Raw genomic sequence first — 23,348 nt, 5'->3', positions numbered from 1 at the left:
TTGAAAGATGTAACTTTGACATTTATTTTTATAAAAAAATTGACCTTTTGGTACATGTACAATGTTTTTCAGTACAGGCAAACAAGTACAACACTCTCCTCCACAGCTTGTATTGGGAGCGTTTGGGTGTTTTTTTTAAGTTAGTAGGTGAAATGCTGAAGGCACTCATCTTCTCATCTCATTCCAGTTCTCAGACCCAAGGTCCAATAAGACATTTAGTAGTACTTGTTACAATACATGGGAACATAGTGCAGTAATAGCTATAATATTGAAAATGGATGCACGTCTTCAATAACCTGTTTCTCACGCAGATGGATGTTTCTCACAAAGTTTAACGAAGATGCACGAAGCACGAAGAGTCTGCGTGAGAGCCAGGCAACATCTTCATCTGTTTTTTTTCCTTCTTCATAAAATGTAACATTTTTTTTGTAACGGCATGGAATGATTTTCACTGTTTTGATAGGGAGAAGCCATGTTGCGTTGAGTTCCTTTTTACATGATATGGAATGTGACTGGTAGTGTTTCAGAAGGCAAAGCCATTTTGTCAGGTTAAGACATTGAGCATTCTGCAGCAGATGTATAATGCACAACAGAGATATTATAAACAATATGGAAATGAAAGAGTCCAGCATTTCAAGACTTTGATGGTTTAGGAATCTGTACAAAAGAAAATGATAAACCGAAAAACCTGTATATAAAGCTGTATAAAAAAAAAGATATTAAAAGCACAGACAGACATGACATACTGTACCAAAAACAAAAAAGAGAGCAATTTTTAAAACATAAAAATAATAATTACAATATTCCATGATAAAATACACAGATGTCTTTAGAAATGGCACTGAACACTATTGCTACTTAAAGCCAAGTGGGAACTAGTGGTGAATTGGTCACTGAATGAGCACTCCTGCATTCGGCAGGTGTTTGGAAGGCCATCTGGGTGTCTCCACAAAATAATAGTCATCAATTACTTGACAAAAGAAAAATACGAACAACCATCTGAGCATAAAACCGTACACAATTTGCACACACTTATTGGTGTCCATGCCTGCGAGGCACTTTGAACACCAAAAACTAACATACACACTCTCTTCCTGATATCCTGGTTGGAATGATATGAAACGTGTTGGAAGACCAATTCTCTAACTAACTATCTCACATAATCCTGAAGAGAGAAGTTGACAAGGAATGAATAATTAAAGGCATTTTGGCTGTACAAGCTTTTTGCTGCCAACACTGGAAGACAAACTAAGACACTTACAGAAGAAGTTACTTCAGATAAACTGCAAAGTGGTTTGGGGGTGTCAAAACTATATAGGTCAAGGCAATGATTTTGGTGGATCTTATTTGGGGGGGCAATACAAGAGTCAGTAGCAAATCTAACATTCTTTGGGTGGATGCATGTCTTGGTCGTCGCTCATGTGCGTGATATTCTGCATTCAAGATATGCGTTAGTAAAATTACGCCAAAGATTTTAACAGTGATGATGCCTATATTAGAGTTTGACGAAGGCCAAAACGTCACAATGCAATATACATTTTATATATATATATAAAAGAAATACACACATCCATTAAAAATATAATTACAAAAAGGTGTTAAATGCAAAGAACATGAAATTAGTCTGCTAACCTTTATCTGAATGTTAGTAGTTTTCCATTTGCTTTGTCTCATTTTTTTTAAAGGATTGCCTGTTAAACATTTCTAATTGGAGTGTTAAACTCTCAATTGTTGTATTCCTTCCCTTCCCATAATGTCAGTTTCAGAAGTTGTGTGTGTGTGTGTGTGTGTGTGTGTGTTTTATATCAGCACTTACCACTTCATAAATTACAGGCAAACATTTCTGTACAATAAAACTGCTCTGTGGTCTTTACTTTCTCTCTCCTCTCCTCTCCTATTTTCTATCTACTAGCTACACGTCATTAGTAAAAGTATATATACACAGGAACCTGGTAGAAACACTGCCACCCCAAGGTAACCAAGGTAACAGTTGCTCTAGAGATATCTTCACAGTGACCTAGTGAGATGGTGGTGGTTAGTGGCTCGGTACAGCACTACAAGAAGCCATGGCAACAGCTACATCATGATCGACTTACATACAGTATGTACAGGGTGGACCAGCGGAACATGAAATTTGGACCCCGTTTCTCGAAAAGCATCGTTGCTAACCAGTTAGCAACTTACTAGGTCTCCAATGGGAAATTGCATTGCAACCAATAAGTTGCTAACTTAGCTGGCAACGATGTTGTTGGGAAATGCACCCCTGGGCTGCTTTTGAAAGGAAACTCTGGATTTTTTTGGGCAAACAACAAAAAATCCCATCATGGAGATTGAAGCTTATTCCATAGTTAACAGAATGAGCTTCAATTGGCAAGGATTTTTTTTTTTTAATCATGCAGCACCGTAATGATTTAAGGAAATCAATGTAATGTGATGTGATATAAATTGGTCCAGTTATTTTTGTTGGAGGAGTTGAATAAGAGGGTCCATCCTGTAAGACTCCCAAGCAAAATAATCTACAGTAAGAGTTAGTGTTATCTTGACTGCAGAAGTTCTGCTCATGGGCTCTGGCCGACATGCAAATGTGTACATACATCACAATGCATCACATTTAACACAAAAGAAACAAACAACCAAATGAACAAAAACAAAAAAATCAAAGCAGTAATCCGTTCAGAAAGCAGCGTACAATGACTCCTGAAGCCCCGCCCAGGTTTTGGTCTCTCGTCCAATGGCGTGTCTAGTTCTTGCGGATGTCAGCGTAGACCACTGGCTCCATCTTGTGGATGCTGGCGCTCTTGTTGCCAGAGTGATCCAACTGGGCATAGATCACCGGTCCCTGCAGCGACACACAGGCACACACGTACACACACGTGCACACACGCGCACACACAGGCACACGCGCACACACAGGCACATGCAAGACCGCAAGTCAAAAGACAGCAAACAGCACTGCTTACAACCAACTCACAAACACCTCAATAAGTACTTAAAAAAAAACTTAAAAGAAACCTTTCAAAAAATCTTCTCAAAGTTGTTTCTTAAAAAAAGCACACATTTTTTTATGTGGAGATCCCTGCTTAAGAAAGGTAGAAAACCATGTGAACGCATCTTTTTCCCTCACTTTAAAAAAAAAAAGTTATTGGATTCAGGATATAGTTGGATTGAATCTGTGCCATAGTTCTCCATCGCATTTCTAAAGCTTGGATCTCCACTCTCTGCAGCAGCCCCACTCACCAACCATAGCTGATGAGACTTTTAAACAATTATTTCACCTTTGCTAAACTGGCACCAAACTCTTTAGAAAAGGAAAGTCCCAGTGAAGTAAAACAAAGACGACATGAGAGGAGGACACCTGAAGACACCATGTGAAGACACCATGTGAGGACACCATTGTACAAGAACCAATAACACACACCTTTTACACACACTTTTGCCCTGAAAAATGTAGGGAAAACCGCGTTGGATAAAAGCCAAGCAAAAAAAAGCGAAGACACAGAAAGCCGCTCCAGCCAGAGAGCAAAAAGACCAAAGTCACACGGCAGCCATCTTGCTCCGATACACATAGTTACTTTGTGTTTGTGAATCTACGGTAGCAAGACAGTTCACAAACCTATACATCGATCAATGGTTAGATTCCCTAGCCTGGTATGACCCGCCCATAATATCTCTCTTCGTATTCATGGTCTGGAAGGTTCTTTGACCTGACCCGATTACAGTCCTTGCAAAAAGTGTTGTTGCCTATCCATGATGTTTGAACAACAGCTAATAACCTGACTTTCAACGAATGAAGAGAAACATTATGACCAGGCTATAGATTTAAGGCTATACCCAGAGGATGAGGCCATAACTGGAGCAACATGGCTGCCGTGTAAGTTGTCGGGTTGAGGTGGACACCTGAGGTTTCAGACAGTAAAAGTCCTGCCACATATTTCTTCCTGCCAATTCTCTCCCATACCTGTGCAGATAGATCAGCACATTGGTCAATGGTGTTTCACGTCATGATGGTGCAACCACGGCTAATGCCACTATTGCATGGATGAAAGGTTTTTTGTTGTTATTTTGAGAGGATTATCTAAGAAGCATATTCATAGCAGTAGATCAATTACCTACATTTATGGGCATTAGCTAGCTGTGGTTGTACCACCTGACGCCCGGGCCAAAAAAAAAAAAAAAAACATCATTGACCCACACAGACAGAAAAGGAATATATGGCATGACTTTCACGTTCCTTAATCCAGTTTACAATGGCCACCTCAGCTTGCCAGTAAGTTCTATGCGGACTCCAGTCCTCGGCCCATGCTTGTGGCCTCATGTTTTTGCTGACGCTGACTCCTGTTTCCACTTTTGCGAGATATTTTGAAATTCACTTCTGTCATCAGGGACATCATCATGAGACCACAAGCGGGCAAGGGAGGACAAGACTGGAGTTTAGAATATTAGAAACTACCCAGTGAGCGCTGCCAAAGACCTGGGGCCTATACTAAGAAGCTGGTCCAGGAGTAAACCAGGTTACGTTAAGAGGTCAATCTTCTAATAGAAGAACCCAGAGTCCTCCTTTTCTGCTGAAAATAAGCACTTCAGACGCTTCTATTAGAAGATTTATCTCTTAACTTAACCTGGTTTACTCCTGAACCTGCTTCTTAGTATAGGCCCCTGCTGGCTAGCTAGCTATGCTTAGCGGCTTAGCGTACGGCACCTACCTGCACAGGAGCGGAGGGGCTGCTACACCGGGAGCTCTCCATGCTCGACTCCGCCTTCTTCCCCGGTGGCAGCGTTTGGGAGCTAGTGGTGTCATTGGAGTGGCAGCTAGTTTTTGCGCGAGAATGATTTCGAAGCACCAAGAAGCACGCGTGGTTGTTTTTTTGTATTGCCAGCATTTAGGAGCGGAGGATGGTGGTGGCGGTGGTGATGATGATGATGATGATGATGAAGATGGTGGTAGTGGTATTCGTTTTGAGAAGGTTGGGATGCGTTGCAGGATCGTGGCAGATTCAGACGCACAGACACGCACACACAAACACACAATCAAACACAGACACACACAAGCATACAGCACATACGACCAAGCATAACACACACGCAAGCACACACAAAACATACAGACACAGAAACAGACACACACACATACACGCACAGAGTTGGAGATAAATTCAGATGGCATGAGAAATGAGAAGGTTCAGTTATGAAAGAAAGTACTCAATGCACTTAAATGGACACGTACAGTACTTAAAACCAAGATACAAGACACACTATTTTCACGTACATTAGCTAGCTTAATATTAAATGTTGAAAATGAGTAAACAGAAAAGGCAACAATCCCAGGTCCAGAAAGTAAAATCCCTCCCCAAATTTGCTAAAACCAGCTCCGTGTAAAGAGACCGTTCAAGTTTTATGCTACTCTGCTACTCAGCCAATCCACCAGAGATGATGGGAGTTTTTACATTCTGAACCCGGGATTAACACCTCTGGGGTGCGTTTCTCGAAAGCTTAGTTGCTAACCATGTTAGCTACTTTGTTGTTTGCAATGCAATTTCCCATTAGCAATTACCCAAGTTGCTAACTGGCTTACAATCACGCTTTCGAGAAACACACCCCTGAACAGGAATGGATAAGGAAGTGCATCTGACTGTCTCAGGCAACTTCATATTGCTATGGCCAGAAACAAACATGTTTCAGGGCACACGTTACTCCCTCAGCCAGCTGGCCTGTTGTGCTGTAGAACACCAAATGGATGTCGATGACTTAAGATTTGCATTCGGCCATTTCCAGGTGTGAAAGAGATGCAAAGCGAACATGAAGACAGGACATGAAGAGGCGATGGGTTGTTAGGCATGGGGGGGGAAGTGGTTAGGGTGTTAGGTGAGAACTGAGATGACCATGCAGGAAATGGACCAAGCTGACAATCATACGAGTGGGGCATGTAGTATGCTTTTAAACGTTGCACTAATGTGCTGTTAAGTTCCGTTTTAATATTCACACACATTATTTGAACAGTTTTGCACAGACTTTGCCTTTTTAAGGTTTTAGTATGGTTATGTTTTGATTAACGCATGCCTGTTTGAGTGGTAAAGCAATTATGTAGCAATAAGTTGTGGATGGAAAGACTTTGTCTTTTGCTTCGGTTGAAGCTCCTATTCATACACTGATGATAAGCCACTACAAATACCGCCCACTTTTCTCTGTGGTGTAAAGTCTTTTTTCCTATTCAAGGCATTGGTACTTGGTAGGACCATCCAACCAGTTAACGGTCAAAACCCGCCGGTAGGTTTGAGATTCCACAGAATTCCATTGTTGTAGAATTCTACTGAGCACTAAGTGGTATTGAACTTGACCAAGGAACAGCGTTCTGCACGTTCATATTTAAATCTCTGGGAGATTGTTCTGACTCGTTTCCTCAACAGTTCAAGTTTGAGCATTTTTCAGTCCATTCAACTAACCTTTAGATCTGGAAGTAGCACCTCGGCCACTGACTTTATTCAGGACAGTGACTTCGGCTATTGTCTAAAATCATAAAACATCAAGACAGCCAGCATTGCAAAGTGCTCCAATTGACTTGTTCTCAACAAAAAGACGAAGAGCCACGGTCTGCTTTTTCTTGCCTGATCAACATCAGCGGAATGGACTGAAAAGGGTATAAAATGAATATGGTTGCAATTATTATGTATGAAAATCTAAGAATATTGCAAACAGAATCTGCTTAGCGGCATACAGCCATTGTAGTGTTATAGAGTTAAGTGTTAAAGAGTAGAAATACACCCGTTCTACACATTCATAAATAGATGAAAGCCCAGCATGCCAGTTCCCAAGACCAGGGTGGCCTAAAGACATGCAATAATGGCAGCGTTCATGACGGTGCAGAGCCGCTTTTGCTGGGCAGTTCTCACCAGAATTCACGCAGTCTGCTTCTCCGGCCCGCCAATTAAACTGCATTGTTTTCCCCTCCGAATGGTCCACCCGTGGTCGTGCGGTGCCAATCACTTCCAGTCATTTGGCATATTGATTAGCCAACGTGGGGGAAAACAAGCAATTTCATGGGTGGGCCCAGAGTTGCTGATTGGGTCTATGCATTGAAATGGCAAAGTGTGCATGCGCGCTGCCCAGCAAAAGCAGCACTGTGTCATCACGAACGTGGCCATTATTAAGGAGTCGAAGGCCATAAAGACCAAACAGGAAGCAGCGCAAACCTCAGGCACATTGAACTCTTGGTGACATTACTGCCACACTCATCCACATCCAAAGTGTTACAAGAGCCAGACTGGTAAAAGAAACTGTGAAAATAACACATTAGTCAAAGTTTTTAAGAGAATGGGTTTTTAAACCAATTAGTCAAGCCCAGCAAGGATGAAAATGGTCTCTTTGTGACAGAGAAATAAGTTCACGAAATTAGTTATGCTCCGCTGAATGGAAAAGATTTCACAGATTGCTTCAGTAACCGGCTATTCCCAAAGTATCTGATCCAAACAGTCAATTTCACGACATTTTAAATCTCTCCTTTCTAAAGATGTTATGTGCCAGACACGACAGTTAGGAAAATGATTGCGTGTTATTCTTGGTGCAAATTTCTTCAATCCTAGGGTTACACGTGTTTAGCCGTTTTAGCACAAACATAACATTAAGAAGCGAACAAAAAGAAGAAGAGAATGGCCATTCCTGAAAAAGATAAGCGTCTGTACCTGTGTACAGACTTGTGTAGATGATAAAATCAGCTAACGCTGAGCCTGAGTAGCGCCTCTAACATACAGAGCTCCCTCACAAACACGAAGACCATGAGTGCGTTGCAATATGCGACCTTGCCTCCTCCACTTGCGCTTGTATCCTCGTCCCGCCTCCTGGCCCCTCCTCCGTGGAGAAAACAATAAAGTTTCCCAGCTGTCAGCCTAGCCACAACAACTTTTGAGGGACTGTTTTTCATTCACCATCCCAATTACAAATGATATAATGCTGTTGTCAGTGATGTCATCATGACATATTACTTCCTGGTACGAGGAGAGAAGCAAGTGGAGGAGGCAAGTGGAGGAGGCAAGGTCGCATATTGCAACGCACTCCATGTGGGAACTCCGCTAGGCAGCTTACCTGTCGCAGTAATGGCTACCACACAGCCCCAACTCAACACGCACTAACACACCGCTTACCCGTCGCAGTCACACACCACGACACACACACACACACACACACCTTACCCGTCAAAGTCACACACAACACACACCCCAACACACACAAACACACACAGCTTACCCGTCGCAGTCACACACACACACACACACACACCCCGACACACACACACACACACCCCGACACACACACACACACACACACACACAAACACACACAGCTTACCCGTCGCAGTCACAAACACACACACATACAACACACAACACACCCCGACACACACACACACACACACACACACACACACACACACACACACCCCGACACACACACACAGCTTACCCGTCGTATTCGTGTCTCGGCTCCTGTCTCCTCATGATCAGGTAGGTCACCACGGCGATGACAATCAGACAGATGACTGCTGCTATAACTCCCACCGCGATGATGGCTGGGCTCGTCTGAGGTAAGGACTCTGGAAGGAAGAAGAAAACACACACAAAGACACAGACACAGACACAGACACACTTTAGTACTTTTATTTGGATCGTCACACAGGGAAGGATTACAGATTACAGAAAAATCCTGTAGATTGGCAGGTTTGATGATGTAAAAATAATAAGTCCAGTAGTCACACACACACACACACAACAGTGTTAGGCGACTTTGTGCCTATTCAGATGTCTTTCAAGGAGGAAAATGTACCAGCTGTTTCTACCAAGAATAGCCTATGCCTGCCCATACTACCGGTGACGCTGCTCAAATGTTTACAGTGCCAAACCCCCCATCTCTGATGGGTCAAATCTTCCCAGGATTTGGAACAAATTAATTTTGAGCATTTCCAGCAGCTCAGGCGTGTAGGGATGCACCGATACCACTTTTTTGAAAACCGATACAAGTATGAGTACATTAATGTGTGTACTTGCCGATACAGAGTACCGATACCGATACCTTTTACCACCAACATACAATGAAGATAAATGCATGGCCTTGTTTTTTTCCACCTGTGATATTTTTTGTTGTCCATTTCCATGTAGATTTAAAGGTGGGATAGGAGATGTTTTTCTGGCACATATTTTACCATATCATCTGAAAAACTCCTCATGACGCCATAGCACCCATTGAAATAGAGTGTTTGGAAAAAAAACGAAATCTTTTGGTCCAGTGTAGAGGGCGTAGTCAGAAGAAAACGGCAACCAATAGAAGTAATACTCATCATCACTTCTATTGGTTTCTGACACGTCCATCAACCGCCAGCACTCACCCCTCCTCCCTGCGCGTTCACCGACTCGTGAACTTGACCGACCCCGCCCCCATCATTCATGCACACGCGACAAGTCTCATCATCATCACTCGGCTAGTAGCAAGGTAACGAGAGTTAGCAGCAGGCTGAGCTACTTGGAAACTTTTGTGGCTTTTGCAGAGCTACAGGAAGAACTTTGGCTTTTGGAACACTAGACTAACCATGTCAGGTTAACATACTCCCTTGGATTATCATCGGACTCGCAAGACCAGACTCCAACACGGGCTGAAAATTTGAAATGGGACCTGACACTCTTGGACACAGATGTCGGCTACGGCAGCGGCTTCAAATACGCTTTGGTGACCATATTTATAATCGAGAGGTGAGATAATATATTTGTCTGTATAATATTTTGTGAATTGGTTTAGGACACTGGTGTCTTTTTTTAAGCAAGTATCCATTGAGAGGGGTCAGAGGATTAGCTCAAGCTCCAACATATCTAGCTGCTACCTTGCTTAACATAGCTGCTACCTCAATCGCTTTATTTTTTTGTGTTTTCCCCCCTGTGGCATTTATTCTGTGCACATGAACACGTTTTCAGAATTGCTATGTGTAACTCAGACGGTTACTCTTGTGTGTTTTTGCTGCTAGTTGTGCGAACGAGCCAGACAAACCAGCTGGGAGGAGGACGGAAGCACCCCTTCTCCATCCGCGTTCAGTTGCTAAATACGGATCCACCCCGTAGTAAGTAACCTACCATGTTTACGCACACATTACTTTGACCAGCAACGCCCATGTCTTTCTAGTGGTTTACAAAAATATATCGTTTGCATGTTTTGCTTTGGTACGTCTCTGTTGTATGACTCTGGTAATAGTAGCAAGCACAAGCACAACCTGTTCGCCGCTCCAGCATTGCAAAATAGATTGCCTTGGGTTTTCAAATGTTTACATGATTGTGGGTGTAATGTTGTTAACTCGCTGATGTCGTTTTTGAGAAGACGGTAGTTTTGCATTTGATAAATACCACCTAATGACAATGACGGCTACACGGCAGATCTTTATTGTGATGGCTACACTGAATGATCACATGGAGATGCCGGTACATTATTTGTTTTACCCTGGTTATATTGAAATGTTCTGCTTTGTCCATTCCAAGGTGTGGTGTTTTCCATAGCTGTTCCTTGCTCCTGTTTCACAACATATCAAGGCTGCCAAGTAAATGAAGAATGAATCACCGCACACTGGTAGTTTATTTTAATTCATGTTTGTGGGTGTAATTTCGTCCAGTTGCAGATACTACTATCCTTTTTGGAATGATCTGCCTTTGAAAAACAAAGGTTCTATCTGACAAAAGCGAACAGATCCTGTAGTTGAAATTGATACACTAAATCAGTGTTTCTCAACCTTTTTTTTAGGCGAGGCACCCTTTCAATTCATGGAAAATTTCAAGGCACCCCAAACCAAGTAGCCATATAGTATCACATCCGATACCACACAAGCTTAGAATGTAACACATTTGGAGACACACAACCTAGTAGCACGACCTACGTTCAAAGTTGCAGCTGGGGTGACCAATATTTACTTTATTGTGCGTAAATGGCAGATCAAAGATTCCACTGACTAACATTAACTTATCAATTTTGACAAATATGTTTTATGTTATATAATGTATTTATCAGCCACGTTTCCGCGGCACCCCTGAGGGGGCCCTACGGCACCCCAGGGTGCCCCGGCACCCCAGTTGAGAAACACTGCACTAAATTATGATATTCCTATGTGTGCGCGCGCACGCGCCATGTTTTCAATTCAACACACTGGGACACTTTTCAGTCTTTGAGGTTGCTGGAATCAACACAGACTACCTCCATGCACCTTATCAGAACACTTTGCATGTTTTTGTATACTTGTCCCCTTTGTGTATTGCTGCTAATCTTTCTCTTTCTAGGTTCTGTTGGTTGCATGCAGATTGTGCCAGATGATTTATCTGTCTATGGTCTAAGCATGGGCTCTGTGCTAATATGCAATTTGTGCTCTTTTTTCCCTCAGGTCAACAGCCGAGAGGGTCCTTCCACAACCACATACTTATGCCAGTAAAAGCCACAGCTTTTCTCCTCCAATCCAAGAAGCCTGGACTGCAGTCACCATCTCAACACACCAACCAAGAGAAAGGCGGATGGCTCAATTCAGTATGTAGTTCTGCAAATATTCTCAAAGGTCTTCACAGCCCACCATGGTGCAGAATGCATTTACATTTATTTGTGTAAGGTCAAAACAATGCTGATTACAGAACATAACTAGGGCCATGAATGAAATTTGAGGTAGCAGCCAGCCATCACCTGATGGTGAAAGGTGGTCCTAAGATCAGAGAGAAGCAGGTTGAAATCCCATCCTTACCTCTCCCTACCTACACCTCCATCCACAGCTGAAGTGCACTTGAGCAAGGCACACAAGTCCACTTAGGTCCTGGGACTGTAGCCAACACCCTGTAAAACCCTGCTGTGTAATTTGATGTAATGAAGCCCTAATATAGTCTAACACATTGCTTGTTACAGATATGGAAAATTGCACAATAAAAGTTCCAGGACATGAAGGCTGCATACTGTGAACGTCAACCTTCAGGGCACCGTCCTGCGCAGAAGACTTTCTACCCTAAGAGGGATGGCTGACCGCAGACACTCACAACCAGGTGAGCCCAGATAAAGGAGTTATTTTTGGTGTCCCTGCCCCAACAACCCAGGTTACTTACATTTAAAATGTCACTGGAGCTACTGTCAGATATGTGATTTCTAATTCTGTTTATCTTTTTACAGCACAGACGCCTCCAACCTCAAACTAGGCCCTTCACAGTTGCTGCACTTACCCACCTTCCCAGAGTTTTTGTGTGGTAATGACAACTGTAAATATAGTATAAAGTAATGTATCTAGTGTCATGTGTAATGCATTGTTTAAATTGTCCATACATTTCAATGACAGTAAATATTGGTGGACACAATTTGACTGTGTGGCTTTTTTTTTATTCATTCTCTGACTGAAAATGCATGGTTACATAATTTATATATTCCACAAGACCACAATCAGAAGAACATTTGACAGGTTGCATTTATTTTCTATGTATGAAAAAAAAAATGGTAACAAGACAAACGTGGTTCCAAACCAAAAAGGTGAGATGTACAGATGAATGCTCCTACAGATAATGAAAAATAATAAAAGTCTGCACACTGGCGGTTTGTGTGTTTTATACCGTACTCTGTATAAACCTTTTATATTGCTCTAGTGGAGCAGGGTAACCCTGGCTAATCCTGGGTATTGTACTGTGTATTACAACGTCAGCCCTGTTCAAGTGCCCCATACTGTCTGTAGGCTGCATGCCTGAAGAGACCGTTTCTCTCACCTGGTCCTACATCAGCCCAAAGTCTTATCAAAACTGAGAACACCACAGCATTTCCTTTCAATGTTCATGGGCATCTCCTTACAGATTGCGCAGAGGCGCCAGGTTGGTTGTGCTACTGGGCTGTGACTGAGGACCAGATGTCATGTGCCAGGTCGAACATCAAACTGGGGTCACGGGTCAGGGCACGCTGCAGTAACCGATGGGATTGCTTCAAATTCAATGATTGAGTCAAGGCCTGCAAAGCAATAAATACATTTTATGTAGTGCATTTTCTATTTGATGATGGGGACTAAATAACTCTATTGACAATAAGACCAATATGGACATAAGCAATCATTATTGTGTATATAAATAAAGATGTGCCAATTATATGCATACAACGTTTTCAGTCAATTTCTTACAAACTGGTGTTGTGCCAGGGGTTACACAGATGTATGAAGTAGATGGGCTTTTATGGATGTACTTGAACTACCACTGGTGTTGTGTACCTACAACCATGTAATATCACACTACTACTCATAGGAGTAGAAATATTGTAATGGTTATCACAACAGGTGTACTCGTGTAGCGATATAGAGTACATCCGTTGTGATAACATCCATTACAATACTTACACATCTGGAGGAATACAGCAGGACAATGTTATTGAGGGATGAATGTACATCCTTACAGTTAGCAGGGCGTCAATTCTGTTGGAGTCTCCCTAATCAATACCCCCGACCTCTGCTGCGTCTATCTTCCTCCTCCTCCATCTCTGGCCATCGGTCCTACTGGGCTGTTAGGTCGTTATGATTGTGATGGGCCAGGAAAGTCAGAGCTGGAGCTCTCGTGGTCGTGGAAGGTCTAAAGCATATGAAAATATCGTCAGCCAAAACAATTTCATTAGCGTTGATCAGTTCGGTTGTTTTTCTTTACTCCCTCTGTCCCTGTGTCTGCGCGTGCGACAACCCAAGTGAAATCTGAAGTCATAGCCTAAAACACTACGGATTGTGGTGTCGGGTATATATAAATACAATAGTAAAATGTATACTGCGGTACACATCTGTCAAAATAAATCCATGTGTCAGTACTGTAGCTACTGGCTAGAACTACTGTCTAGGGATGACAGTATAGCATCTGTCATCAGTGTTAGGAAGTTAGAATGAGATATCTAAGTAACACGTATCAAGTCAAGTTCAATAACTAATCTAGTATGCATCTACTGTCATCAATATTTCTTGAAATGGCAACCATGACGGCCTGTGCGTTTATTGTGATGTTGAACATTCTTACCGTAGCCGGAGACAGTGCCATGGCTGGAAGTTAGCTTGGCTAGTCGCTTTGTCGTGGCTTAGCCCGCCCCCCCGCCTCGTGAGCTCTCGTGAGCTCTCGTGGGTTCCCGGGATAATCCGAACACTTGACAGACTGCATGCGCGTTCATGTGTTTTGAAGGCGTGGCTTTGAGGGGAGGGCTGAAGGGAGAGGCGGGCTGTGTATTTTCAAAAATATAGCTCACAGGAACCGTTTTTCAAAGATCTCCAACCCTACCTTTAAATCAGGTGATTTAAATCAAATGAGGTGGTCCTTTTTTCCATGCTGCTTCAAGTTCACAGAACGTGACAAGATTTTGCATTGTTTTGTGTAATAGCAGTATCATGCAGTATCGTGGTATCGAGTACGAGTATAAGTACAATGAGCAGTATCTGTGCCGATACCCGATACCAGTATCGGTATCGGTGCATCCCTACAGGCGTGTTTAAGGCATTGGTGCACTAGTTCATAGTCATTGGCTCCACTGGTAGGCAAGTTAATGGCAAGTGAATGGATATCAATCAGATGTAGCCTCAACTAGTATATAGAAGCCTTTAGCCCCTTACCAGACACCGTCCCACCACTGGGACGTAGTAATAGTCACTGAAAAAAAAAACGTAACTACCATAGTACTACACCACTATGACACAGGTACACAGGTCCTTTAGTAATACATCACGACTTGGTCATTGCCATTCTGGTAACAGCTAATTTATGGGCAGTCATGGGTGAGCGGTTAGGGCGTCAGACTTGCATCCCAGAGGTTGCCGGTTCGATTCCCAACCCGCCAGGTTGGTGGGGGGAGTAATCAACCAGTGCTCTCCCCCATCCCCCTCCATGACTGAGGTACCCTGAGCATGGTACCGTCCCACCGCACTGCTCCCCATGGGGCGCCACTGAGGGCTGCCCCCTTGCACGGGTGAGGCATAAATCCAATTTCGTTGTGTGCAGTGTTCACTTGTGTGCTGTGGAGTGCTGTGTCACAATGACAATGGGAGTTGGAGTTTCCCAATGGGCTTTCACTTTTTCACTTTATAACTGGGCTAGCGTCTTGAGGGGTGATCGGATGCAGGCCCACCCTCAAAGAAGTGGGTTTGGAAGGCAATCAAATCAACCCTTGTAAGGTTTTGAAGTCATGACGGCCAGGATACCTAGGTTTACTTACAGCACATTCTGTCTGATGAGTACTGTTACATTACTGGCCAGTTATGTATGCAAGGGTTCTCCTCACTATCACAAAAAAAGTCAGAGGAGGGGAAAAAAAAACAGCAAAGTGTATTTGAGTTGATTAAACACAATACGTCTGCTCGTACTACCTTTCATCACCACTCGGACTTTAGTTCGCGCCGGCACCCCCGTGAAGTCAGGTGGGTTCTTCACGTCACACAGGTACGTGCCGTTGTCACTGAACTGCATCTGCAGCACCTGGATAGAGGCGTCCTTCTTGTTCAGGTCGCCCACCCAGTTGATCCTCTTCTCGAACTTCTCATACTGCACCGGGTACATGGTGAGGCCGCTATAATAGAAGAACTGGAAAAGAGCGAGAAATCAGAGGTTTAATTGACAACGGTCACAAAATAGCAGGACAACACACTGAGTCTGTTTATAGGCACATCAATAAACCGTTTATGATCAGGTTTTTGGAGTGACTGGTTTATTCAAGTGCTCATATAAACGGAATAAACAGTTTATAATAATCGGTTGATTACAGATATCACATTATGAGAAATCCAATTTGCACAGGTACATTTCTCAAGACATGTATAGACCTCAAATAGATTATTGGGTTGTTGACATTCTAGAATAAGTAGCCAATCACAAGCCATGAATTCTAACTTCGTGTCACAAACTTGAGTGGAACACATGCAACCGCCAGACTGCATGTAAACTACAATAAACAGTTTACTGCAATAGCCTGCTTATTCCAATACAACCGTATCTCACTCATTTCGTGAAGTATTCACGAAAAAAAATAAATACATTTTCATGGTGCATTCACGTTATTGCCCGCCTTTCGTAAAGTCTTCACGAAAATAATAGATTAATTTTCACGCTGCCTATTCACTTGAATTGCCCGACTGTTGCCTAGCGACCCACTAGTTTGATGCCCTTTCGGTAGCCTACCGTCACATGGTAATCAAACATTTCAAACAAGCAATTTAGGTTTAGGGTCAAGGTTAGGGTTAAGGTTAGGGTTAAGGTTAGGGTTAGGTTTAGGGTTAAGGTTAGGGTTAGGTTTAGGGGACATAAGGCGTAAGTACCGAAAGGGCGTCGAATTAGTGAGTCCCGAGTGTATCAGCAGTGTTCTGTCAGCACCCCCTCCCCGCCCCTGCAGACGTTTGGATAACCATAGCAGCAGTGGGGCAATTCAAGTGAATAGGCAGCGTGAAAATTAATCTATTATTTTCGTGAAGACTTTACGAAAGGCGGGCAATAACGTGAATGCACCACGAAAATTGATCTATTATTTTCGTGAAGACTTTACGAAAGGCGTGAGATAGGGCTCTCCAATAACCCGATTATTGTGGTAATGTAAATGGGCTCAGTGATCATATTGTGTGTAACAAGAGGACATTTAACTCTGCGGTCATCAATTTTTAACAGCCAGTCTTTCAAATTGCCATATTCAGTCAACTTGCTTCTGCGTTTGTCAGGCACGTTAGCCTAAATTGAGGAGTTTCTTGACGTCTTCAGATTCTATAATGTTGCACCAGGACGCATTTTAGACAAAACAAAAAGGAGTATACTGATAAAATTCCATGATATTCCCTGACTGCACATGTAAAATGCTCAAATTCCATGACGTTCCATGATATTCCAGGAATTCCATGACAAGGGGGAACCCTGATGTGTGTTCAGAGTTCTCTGTGGCAACAGTGTTTATACATGCATTCAGGGGTCTAAATTAACACCCGCCAACCCGCCAAATGTGCGTGGAATTTAATTTTGGCTAGTGGAGAAAATTATCTACCCGCCAATTTGGCTGGTAGCGCCCGACTGGAATATGAATGCCGAAACAGCTGCTTCTATAATGAACCCAACAACAACAACGTTTCCTACATTACCCATGGACACCTGACATGATGTAGCCTACAGCCATTGATTAGTCATTTAATCACAATAACATAGCCTATACGCCTATTGGCTGCCTGCTTCACCACGCGCACCAGAGCCACTGCTTGTTTGAAGAGCAGAGAGATTCTGAAAGCGGTTTGTGGTATCGGCTCGCGCTGAATTCAGTTTCAATAATGTGACAAGCACGGGTTACTTCTGTTTTGTAGGTTTTGTACGGGTGATACAGAATGTAGTGGTAAGGTTCTGTGTCGGCGAATGCTAGTAATAATAACAGAGACGTTCAAATGGAGTGGTGGTGGATCGAATCCGAGAAGGACAGATGAGATCTGTGCCTGTCAGTTTACGCCATCGGAAAAGAAGGGCAGACCTTGCATGGACGTGCGAGTGCGTGGGAAAAAAAAACATATAACAAAAAAACTACCGACTATGGAAGTAACAAAGAAATCGAACAGTTCCGTGACCTGTCATAATTGCTACTTGTCATTTTGTTGCGCGTGGTATGAGCTGAGTTCCTGGAGGAAATTAAGGTGTCTAGCAGGCTACTACTGTGCAGAAACACATAAGACGTAAAGGCCTATTAGTATGTATATTCTTTATTTGTGTTGTGGAAATAGTTTAATAAAATAATAATTAAAAAAAACATAACACAGGCCTAGTTTATTTTGGCGAGTTTTTTTTTAAAAAATTTTTAAATGGCTAGTTGAAGTTCTATTTGGCTGGAAAGAAAAAATGTCTACCAGCCAAATTGGCTGGTGGTGGAAAAGGTTAATATAGAGCCCTGCATGCATTGGCAGTTGGAAAATCAGATGTATGAAGAAATGCTTGTTTACACTGAAAATGGGTTACTTACTGGCTGTGTGAATGGGCCAATAATCTTTTTATTTTGGGCCAGGACAATTCATGGCTAAAGAGCACTCAATGCAAAGTCTATAGAGATGTATTGGCAACATTGCCAAGACAAAAGGAGATAAGAAAGGACATGTAGTCAGACTTACTGAAATGCTTTTATCTGATCCATCTGGCATGAATGACCAAGTGACGGAAGCGCTACTGCTGACCACTTCTTTTGATTTGAACGAGCATTTCAACGTCGCCGTGGTCCCATTCTCAAAGAACACCTCCTCTGGCGTATAGACGTCAATGGCGCTCACCAAAAGTGTACCTGACGACAGAGAGGGAAACATATTAAATAATAATACAATACATATGCAATATAAAATACAATAAGAGTCAGTGTACATGACCCAAACAATAGAGACAATGAAGTCAGACCTTTCGCAAAGCAAATTCCTTCTATGTGCAAGTGTACTTGGCTAAGAAATCTAATTTTGATGCTTTTCAGTCAATTTCATTTGCCATTAGGCCTAAACCACATATTACTGAGACTGCCGGGACCCATTCTTCCGGGCCTGCACCAGTATTGATGGCTTTCTTGCCAACAGTAATTAGATCTGCCTGTCGGTAAGTAAGTGGACTGAAGCGTTTGCTTCCTGAATGCAATGCACTGAATTTCAGTAATCTATATTTACGGTAACTGTAGATGCAGCATCTTGAACAACACAGGAAGTGACTGATCTGTTCATGTTTCAAACATTTTTAAAAATATTATTTCGGAGCGCAACTAAAGCCACCACCGGATATGCGGTCTACGCAGGTAATATTTTCACGTCTATGCAAATTCATATTGATACTTTTTTTCACTCAATAGTTACTGGAACAGGTGACCACCAGGTACAAAGTGATGCTTTCCACCCTGATCGGGGGTTGGGGTGGGGGGAGGTCCCTTTTCTACAGAAAGGGACGGGCAGAAGTTACCAGATGCGATGAGCAATCATACCTGACAGTACACCCAAATACAAAAACAAGTTTGGCCTGCTTTTTGGGGCAACAGTCTGGAGATACAGTGCGTTTGTTTTCACCGAATTACACTTGCAAGCACTTCAGGAAAGCCCTTAAATAAATGAAACAAGAGAGTCTTTGTACACTCAATTTTCAAGTTACAACTGAAGACGGCAGCAGACTCTATGGTCCTTCAGCACCCAGGACACACGCCGTCATGTCCAGTATTACTGAACTGCATTAATTAAAAACCCGCTATGAACATTACTCAACATGCAGAAGCTGCAATTGAGGGCTTGTGCTTTAGGGTCATTCCATCTCTCTAGGGCAGGGGTGGGCAATTATTTTGGCCTGAGGGCCACATTGGGTGAAGCATATGTATCGTAGGGCCAGATGTCGCAGGCAACATGCATGTGCCAATAATGAGAAATACTGTAATGTACACTGACATAGCTTGTTGGCCATTTCACTCCTGCACATTGCAATATTAAGATGTGACCTTGATTAATCCCACACCCGCAACACCCGTTGCTTTTTTAAGAATTTTATGTGTGAGTATGGTACTTTGGATTTAAAAGGCTCTGTAGGACAGATGAAATGGCTTACTGGGTAGCATGTGGCCCCCGGACCTGATTTGCCCACCTCTGCTCTAGGGCAGGAATGGGCAACTGGAGGCCCGGGGGCCACATGTGGCCCTCCTCCTCACTCAGTCCGGCCCGTACATAAAGCACAATTTGAAAAATAATGACCATCACTAGTGAATCAATTTCTTGTAAGTAGACTGTTGGCAATAGAGAGCACTCCCTTCCAAGCAATAAGGGCAGTCAGTGACCATCCAACTGCCCCTCGCACTCTGCGAGTTGCTGTCAGATCCGTGTTCATGTGGCCCTCCAATAGTGGTGATGGAAAAATGTGGCCCTCCTGATCATGAAAGTTGCCCAACCCTGCTCTAGGGCTTTATGTTTCCCACAGTGCTTTGACACATTTTGCAGGTAATCTATATTTACGGTAACTGTAGATGCAGCATCTTGAACAACACAGGAAGTGACTGATCTGTTCATGTTTCAAACATTTTAAAAAAATATTATTTCGGAGCGCAACTAAAGCCACCACCGGATATGCGGTCTACACAGGTAATATTTTCACGTCTCAGCAAATTCATATTGATACTTTTTCTTCACTAAATAGGTACTGGAGCGGGTGACCACCAGGTATGAAGTGATACTTTCCACTCTGATTGGCGGGGGTGGGGGTCGGGGGGAGGTCCCTTTTCAGCAGAAAGGGACGGGCAGCATTTACCAGATGCGATGAACAATCATACCTGACAGCCAAATACAAAAACAAGTTTGGCCAGCTTTTTGGGGCAACAGTCTAGAGATAGTGCGTTTGTTTTCTCAGAATTACACTTGCAAGCACTTCAGGAAAGCCCTTAAATAAATGAAACAAGAGAGTCTTTGTACGCTCAATTATCAAGTTACAACTGAAGACGGCAGCAGACTCTATGGTCCTTCAGCACCCAGGACACATGTCGTCATGTCCAGTATTGAACTGCATTAATTAAGAACCCCAGAAGTTGCAATTGAGGGCTTGTGTTTTGGGGTCATTCCATCTCTCTAGGGCCTTATGTTTCCCACAGTGCGTTGACACATTTTGCAGGACACCTCTCCTGACATAAGCAGTCCAAGGAGAACATTAAAAAATAAAGTAATTCAAGTCCTCAAATGTGGTGATTTAATTATGGCATATTTCACAGAGAGACTTCAACATTCACCTTCCATTTTATACTGTACAGTGTTGCCAGATGTACGATAATTGTCGTATTTTTACCATAATTTTGTCAATTTTGTCCTCTGTACGATAAAAAAATATGATGTATGATCATTTCAGAGTTGTCATTCAGTTCATTTTGATGCCTTGAAACAACAATTTGGGTCTTGTACGATATTTTCCTCCCAAATAGCCCCCCAAAACGATAATTTTGAGGTTTTGGTACGATAATTCAGCATTTTCTAGCTGGCAACACAGATACTGTAGCTGTGTGGAGCCTTAAGCTAAAGCAGCACAAAAGACCAGATGAAAAGACCACTGAATAACTTTGCACCGACATGTCAAATTTAATCCCACACCTCCACATAGACAAATATCAGTTGAGTACAGTAGAGTACACCTTAAGAAAACAAATTCCCTGCAGGGAACAAGGCACTGAAATGACAAGTCTATGCACCGTAGAGCACATTGCAAATGCAAGTCAAGACAGCACAGCACTTATAACTGTCTGTGCACACAGCTTGTCCGACCTGTTGTCTTGCAGACTTGAATCCGTGTTGAAAGCAGTCACATGTATGGCACTGAGAAGGCTATAACGGGCCACATGATCCTCACACTGTGACTCAACAACGACATAGAACTTTTTCCCCCTAGTTAACTGAAATTTGCTTCCTTTTTGACACGTGCTCCTGAGCTTTGGGGGGCATATTGCATCGCATCTGCAACATCTGAAACTGCTTACATGGTCACTTCAGCTAGTTCTAGACGCCCAATATAACGGGGTGGCCACCCTACATGACATCACAGAACAGAATGCTAGAGCTCTACAGAAGTAAAACTGGGATGGGGAGCAAATCACTGCTCAAAACAAGTTATTCCATTTCTGATGCAAAATGACAGCACTGCAGATCAATTTTGTTTAATTTTGGATGAGTTGGATACATTTGGATACATTTTGAATAAGGTGATACTTCCAAAATATACGTTTAAATATATAATGTGTGTGTGTGTGTGTGTGTGTGTGTGTGTGTGTGTGTGTGTGTGTGTGTGTGTGTGTGTGTGTGTGTGTGTGTGTGTGCGTAGCAACAGCACAAAAAGCATTTACATGCCCTCTTGCCGTTTTAAGATATGGCAGCGTTCTAAATTGTAAACAAAACGGGATAGAATGGTTACGTGCCGTGGCCTACGAATAATGAACATGCGAAGAGGATGCGCTTGTTTATGTCCGACAGCTCCACATCTGATAAGGACAGCAATTTGCCAATGTGTTGTTAACGGTCGCGTTTACAAGTTTCCGGCGGGTATGTAAATTGGATGGTAAACAATCTGGACAGTAGGCCAGCCTGATTGTTTTTCCCCCCACAGAACTATGATCACATGGGATCAAAAGAAACAACAATAGGTGTCCTTATAATAAATGCACCATAACAGATAAGGAGTGGCTGGTCCAAAACTGAACCACATCAAAGACTCTGGCCGTGGTGCAGATGGGTTGCCTTTTCTTTTGTAGACTCCCACAGTTCACTATTATTTTTACAATCCCTAGCTCCCATGCTAAGTTAGCTACCTTAGCCATCCTAGTAGCCTATAGCCACGTAAGTTCAATGTTTTACTTACTGAAATACCTGGTTGACAGATAACGAACAATTCTTAACATGCTAACGCACATTGTGTTTCTCACAACGCATCTCCATTTTACAACAACTTGTGCACAGCTGCTTAGTTAGTATTGTCACTACAAAAATACTGTTGATTAAATATTAGCACACCATGGTAAGGGTCCCGTAGTAGAACTGTTGGCAACACAGAATTATCCTAACATAACCTTGTAACGTATCCGCATCCCACTCTCGTCCAAACTCTATATGACACAGGACAAAATAACTTTTTCTGAAAAGGAATTCAAGATATTTAGCCAGCAAATCACGAACGTAAATCCAGTGTTCCATCCAAAACACCCTGCACTTCGTGCTAACGCTAGCCATAAAAACTCATGCTTACCAGAGATAAGATATACTATGACTCCGCATAGTGAGGCACTGTTCAGTCTTCGCAGTATGAATCTCAAATCCATATTTTGTAACCATACAATACTGGCTGCAATCAGATATCGGTCTATGGCATCCAGGGGGAAAGTGTGATTTCTTTGATGCTTTCTTTCAGGGCTGTCTAGTTCTAGCTGTTCACTTCCCCTATTTCCTCAGGATAGATGGGCGGGGCATGTGACGCCGTGTGTCCTTGAAATAATAGACAATTTCCAGTGAAGATGACAATGATGTTGCGACGTAGGGTAGCTGCAAGAATGGGTCGATTGAAGTTTTCTTTTGCTAGCGGGGTGTGTATATCCGCCATATAGACAATAAACGGGTTTATATGTACCAATGTAAATTATAATTTAATTAATATGTAGGCTTTTGAATATAACCATGGGCTGGCTTAGTTGCAAAGGAAATGTAATTTTACATCACTGATTCAAACACATTGTTTTGGTCTGGGGGCCAGTACTTCAGGGGCCAACAGAGGGACTGTATTGGGTTGGGGGGATCAACATGATTTCTTCTCAAGAGGCCGCACCCCTGGCTGTAGCTGAAAGCATGATAGTCAAAGAGAGCCACCAATGAAACCACACAAGTG

General features: G+C 42.8%; 1 protein-coding gene and 2 long non-coding RNA genes across 3 annotated transcripts; 1 reads left to right on the top strand and 2 right to left on the bottom strand.

Annotated features, from left to right (window-relative positions):
- Window positions 1-22,908, bottom strand: mpzl1l (myelin protein zero-like 1 like). Its single transcript, XM_063202902.1, has 6 exons — window positions 22,716-22,908; window positions 18,104-18,270; window positions 15,350-15,563; window positions 8,455-8,584; window positions 4,704-4,809; window positions 1-2,839 (listed from the first exon to the last, which is right to left on the bottom strand). The coding sequence occupies exons 1-6, from the start codon at window positions 22,786-22,788 to the stop codon at window positions 2,741-2,743; spliced, it is 789 nt and encodes a 262-aa protein (XP_063058972.1). The 5' UTR covers window positions 22,789-22,908; the 3' UTR covers window positions 1-2,740.
- Window positions 11,429-12,297, top strand: LOC134452495 (uncharacterized). Its single transcript, XR_010035471.1, has 3 exons — window positions 11,429-11,538; window positions 11,905-12,038; window positions 12,163-12,297. It is a non-coding gene; the product is annotated as an uncharacterized LOC134452495 (long non-coding RNA).
- Window positions 13,160-14,111, bottom strand: LOC134452496 (uncharacterized). Its single transcript, XR_010035472.1, has 2 exons — window positions 14,016-14,111; window positions 13,160-13,586 (listed from the first exon to the last, which is right to left on the bottom strand). It is a non-coding gene; the product is annotated as an uncharacterized LOC134452496 (long non-coding RNA).
- Window positions 22,909-23,348: the final 440 nt, after the last annotated feature.

This window comes from Engraulis encrasicolus, chromosome 7 (assembly GCF_034702125.1).
Source record: "Engraulis encrasicolus isolate BLACKSEA-1 chromosome 7, IST_EnEncr_1.0, whole genome shotgun sequence".
Taxonomy (NCBI): Eukaryota; Metazoa; Chordata; class Actinopteri; order Clupeiformes; family Engraulidae; genus Engraulis; species Engraulis encrasicolus.
The sequence above is the reverse complement of the archived record's forward strand: the minus strand, read 5'-3'. Positions and strand labels throughout refer to the sequence as shown.

Bases quoted from the DNA above. Each gene is read 5' to 3' on its own strand.
- mpzl1l (XM_063202902.1), bottom strand. From the start codon at position 22,788: ATGGATTTGAGATTCATACTGCGAAGACTGAACAGTGCCTCACTATGC. The intron at 15,564-18,103 runs GTAAGTCTGACT...GCTCTTTTCCAG, and splicing joins GATCAGATAAAAGCATTTCA to TTCTTCTATTATAGCGGCCT. The intron at 8,585-15,349 runs GTAGTACGAGCA...TCTTCCTTCCAG, and splicing joins AGTCCGAGTGGTGATGAAAG to AGTCCTTACCTCAGACGAGC.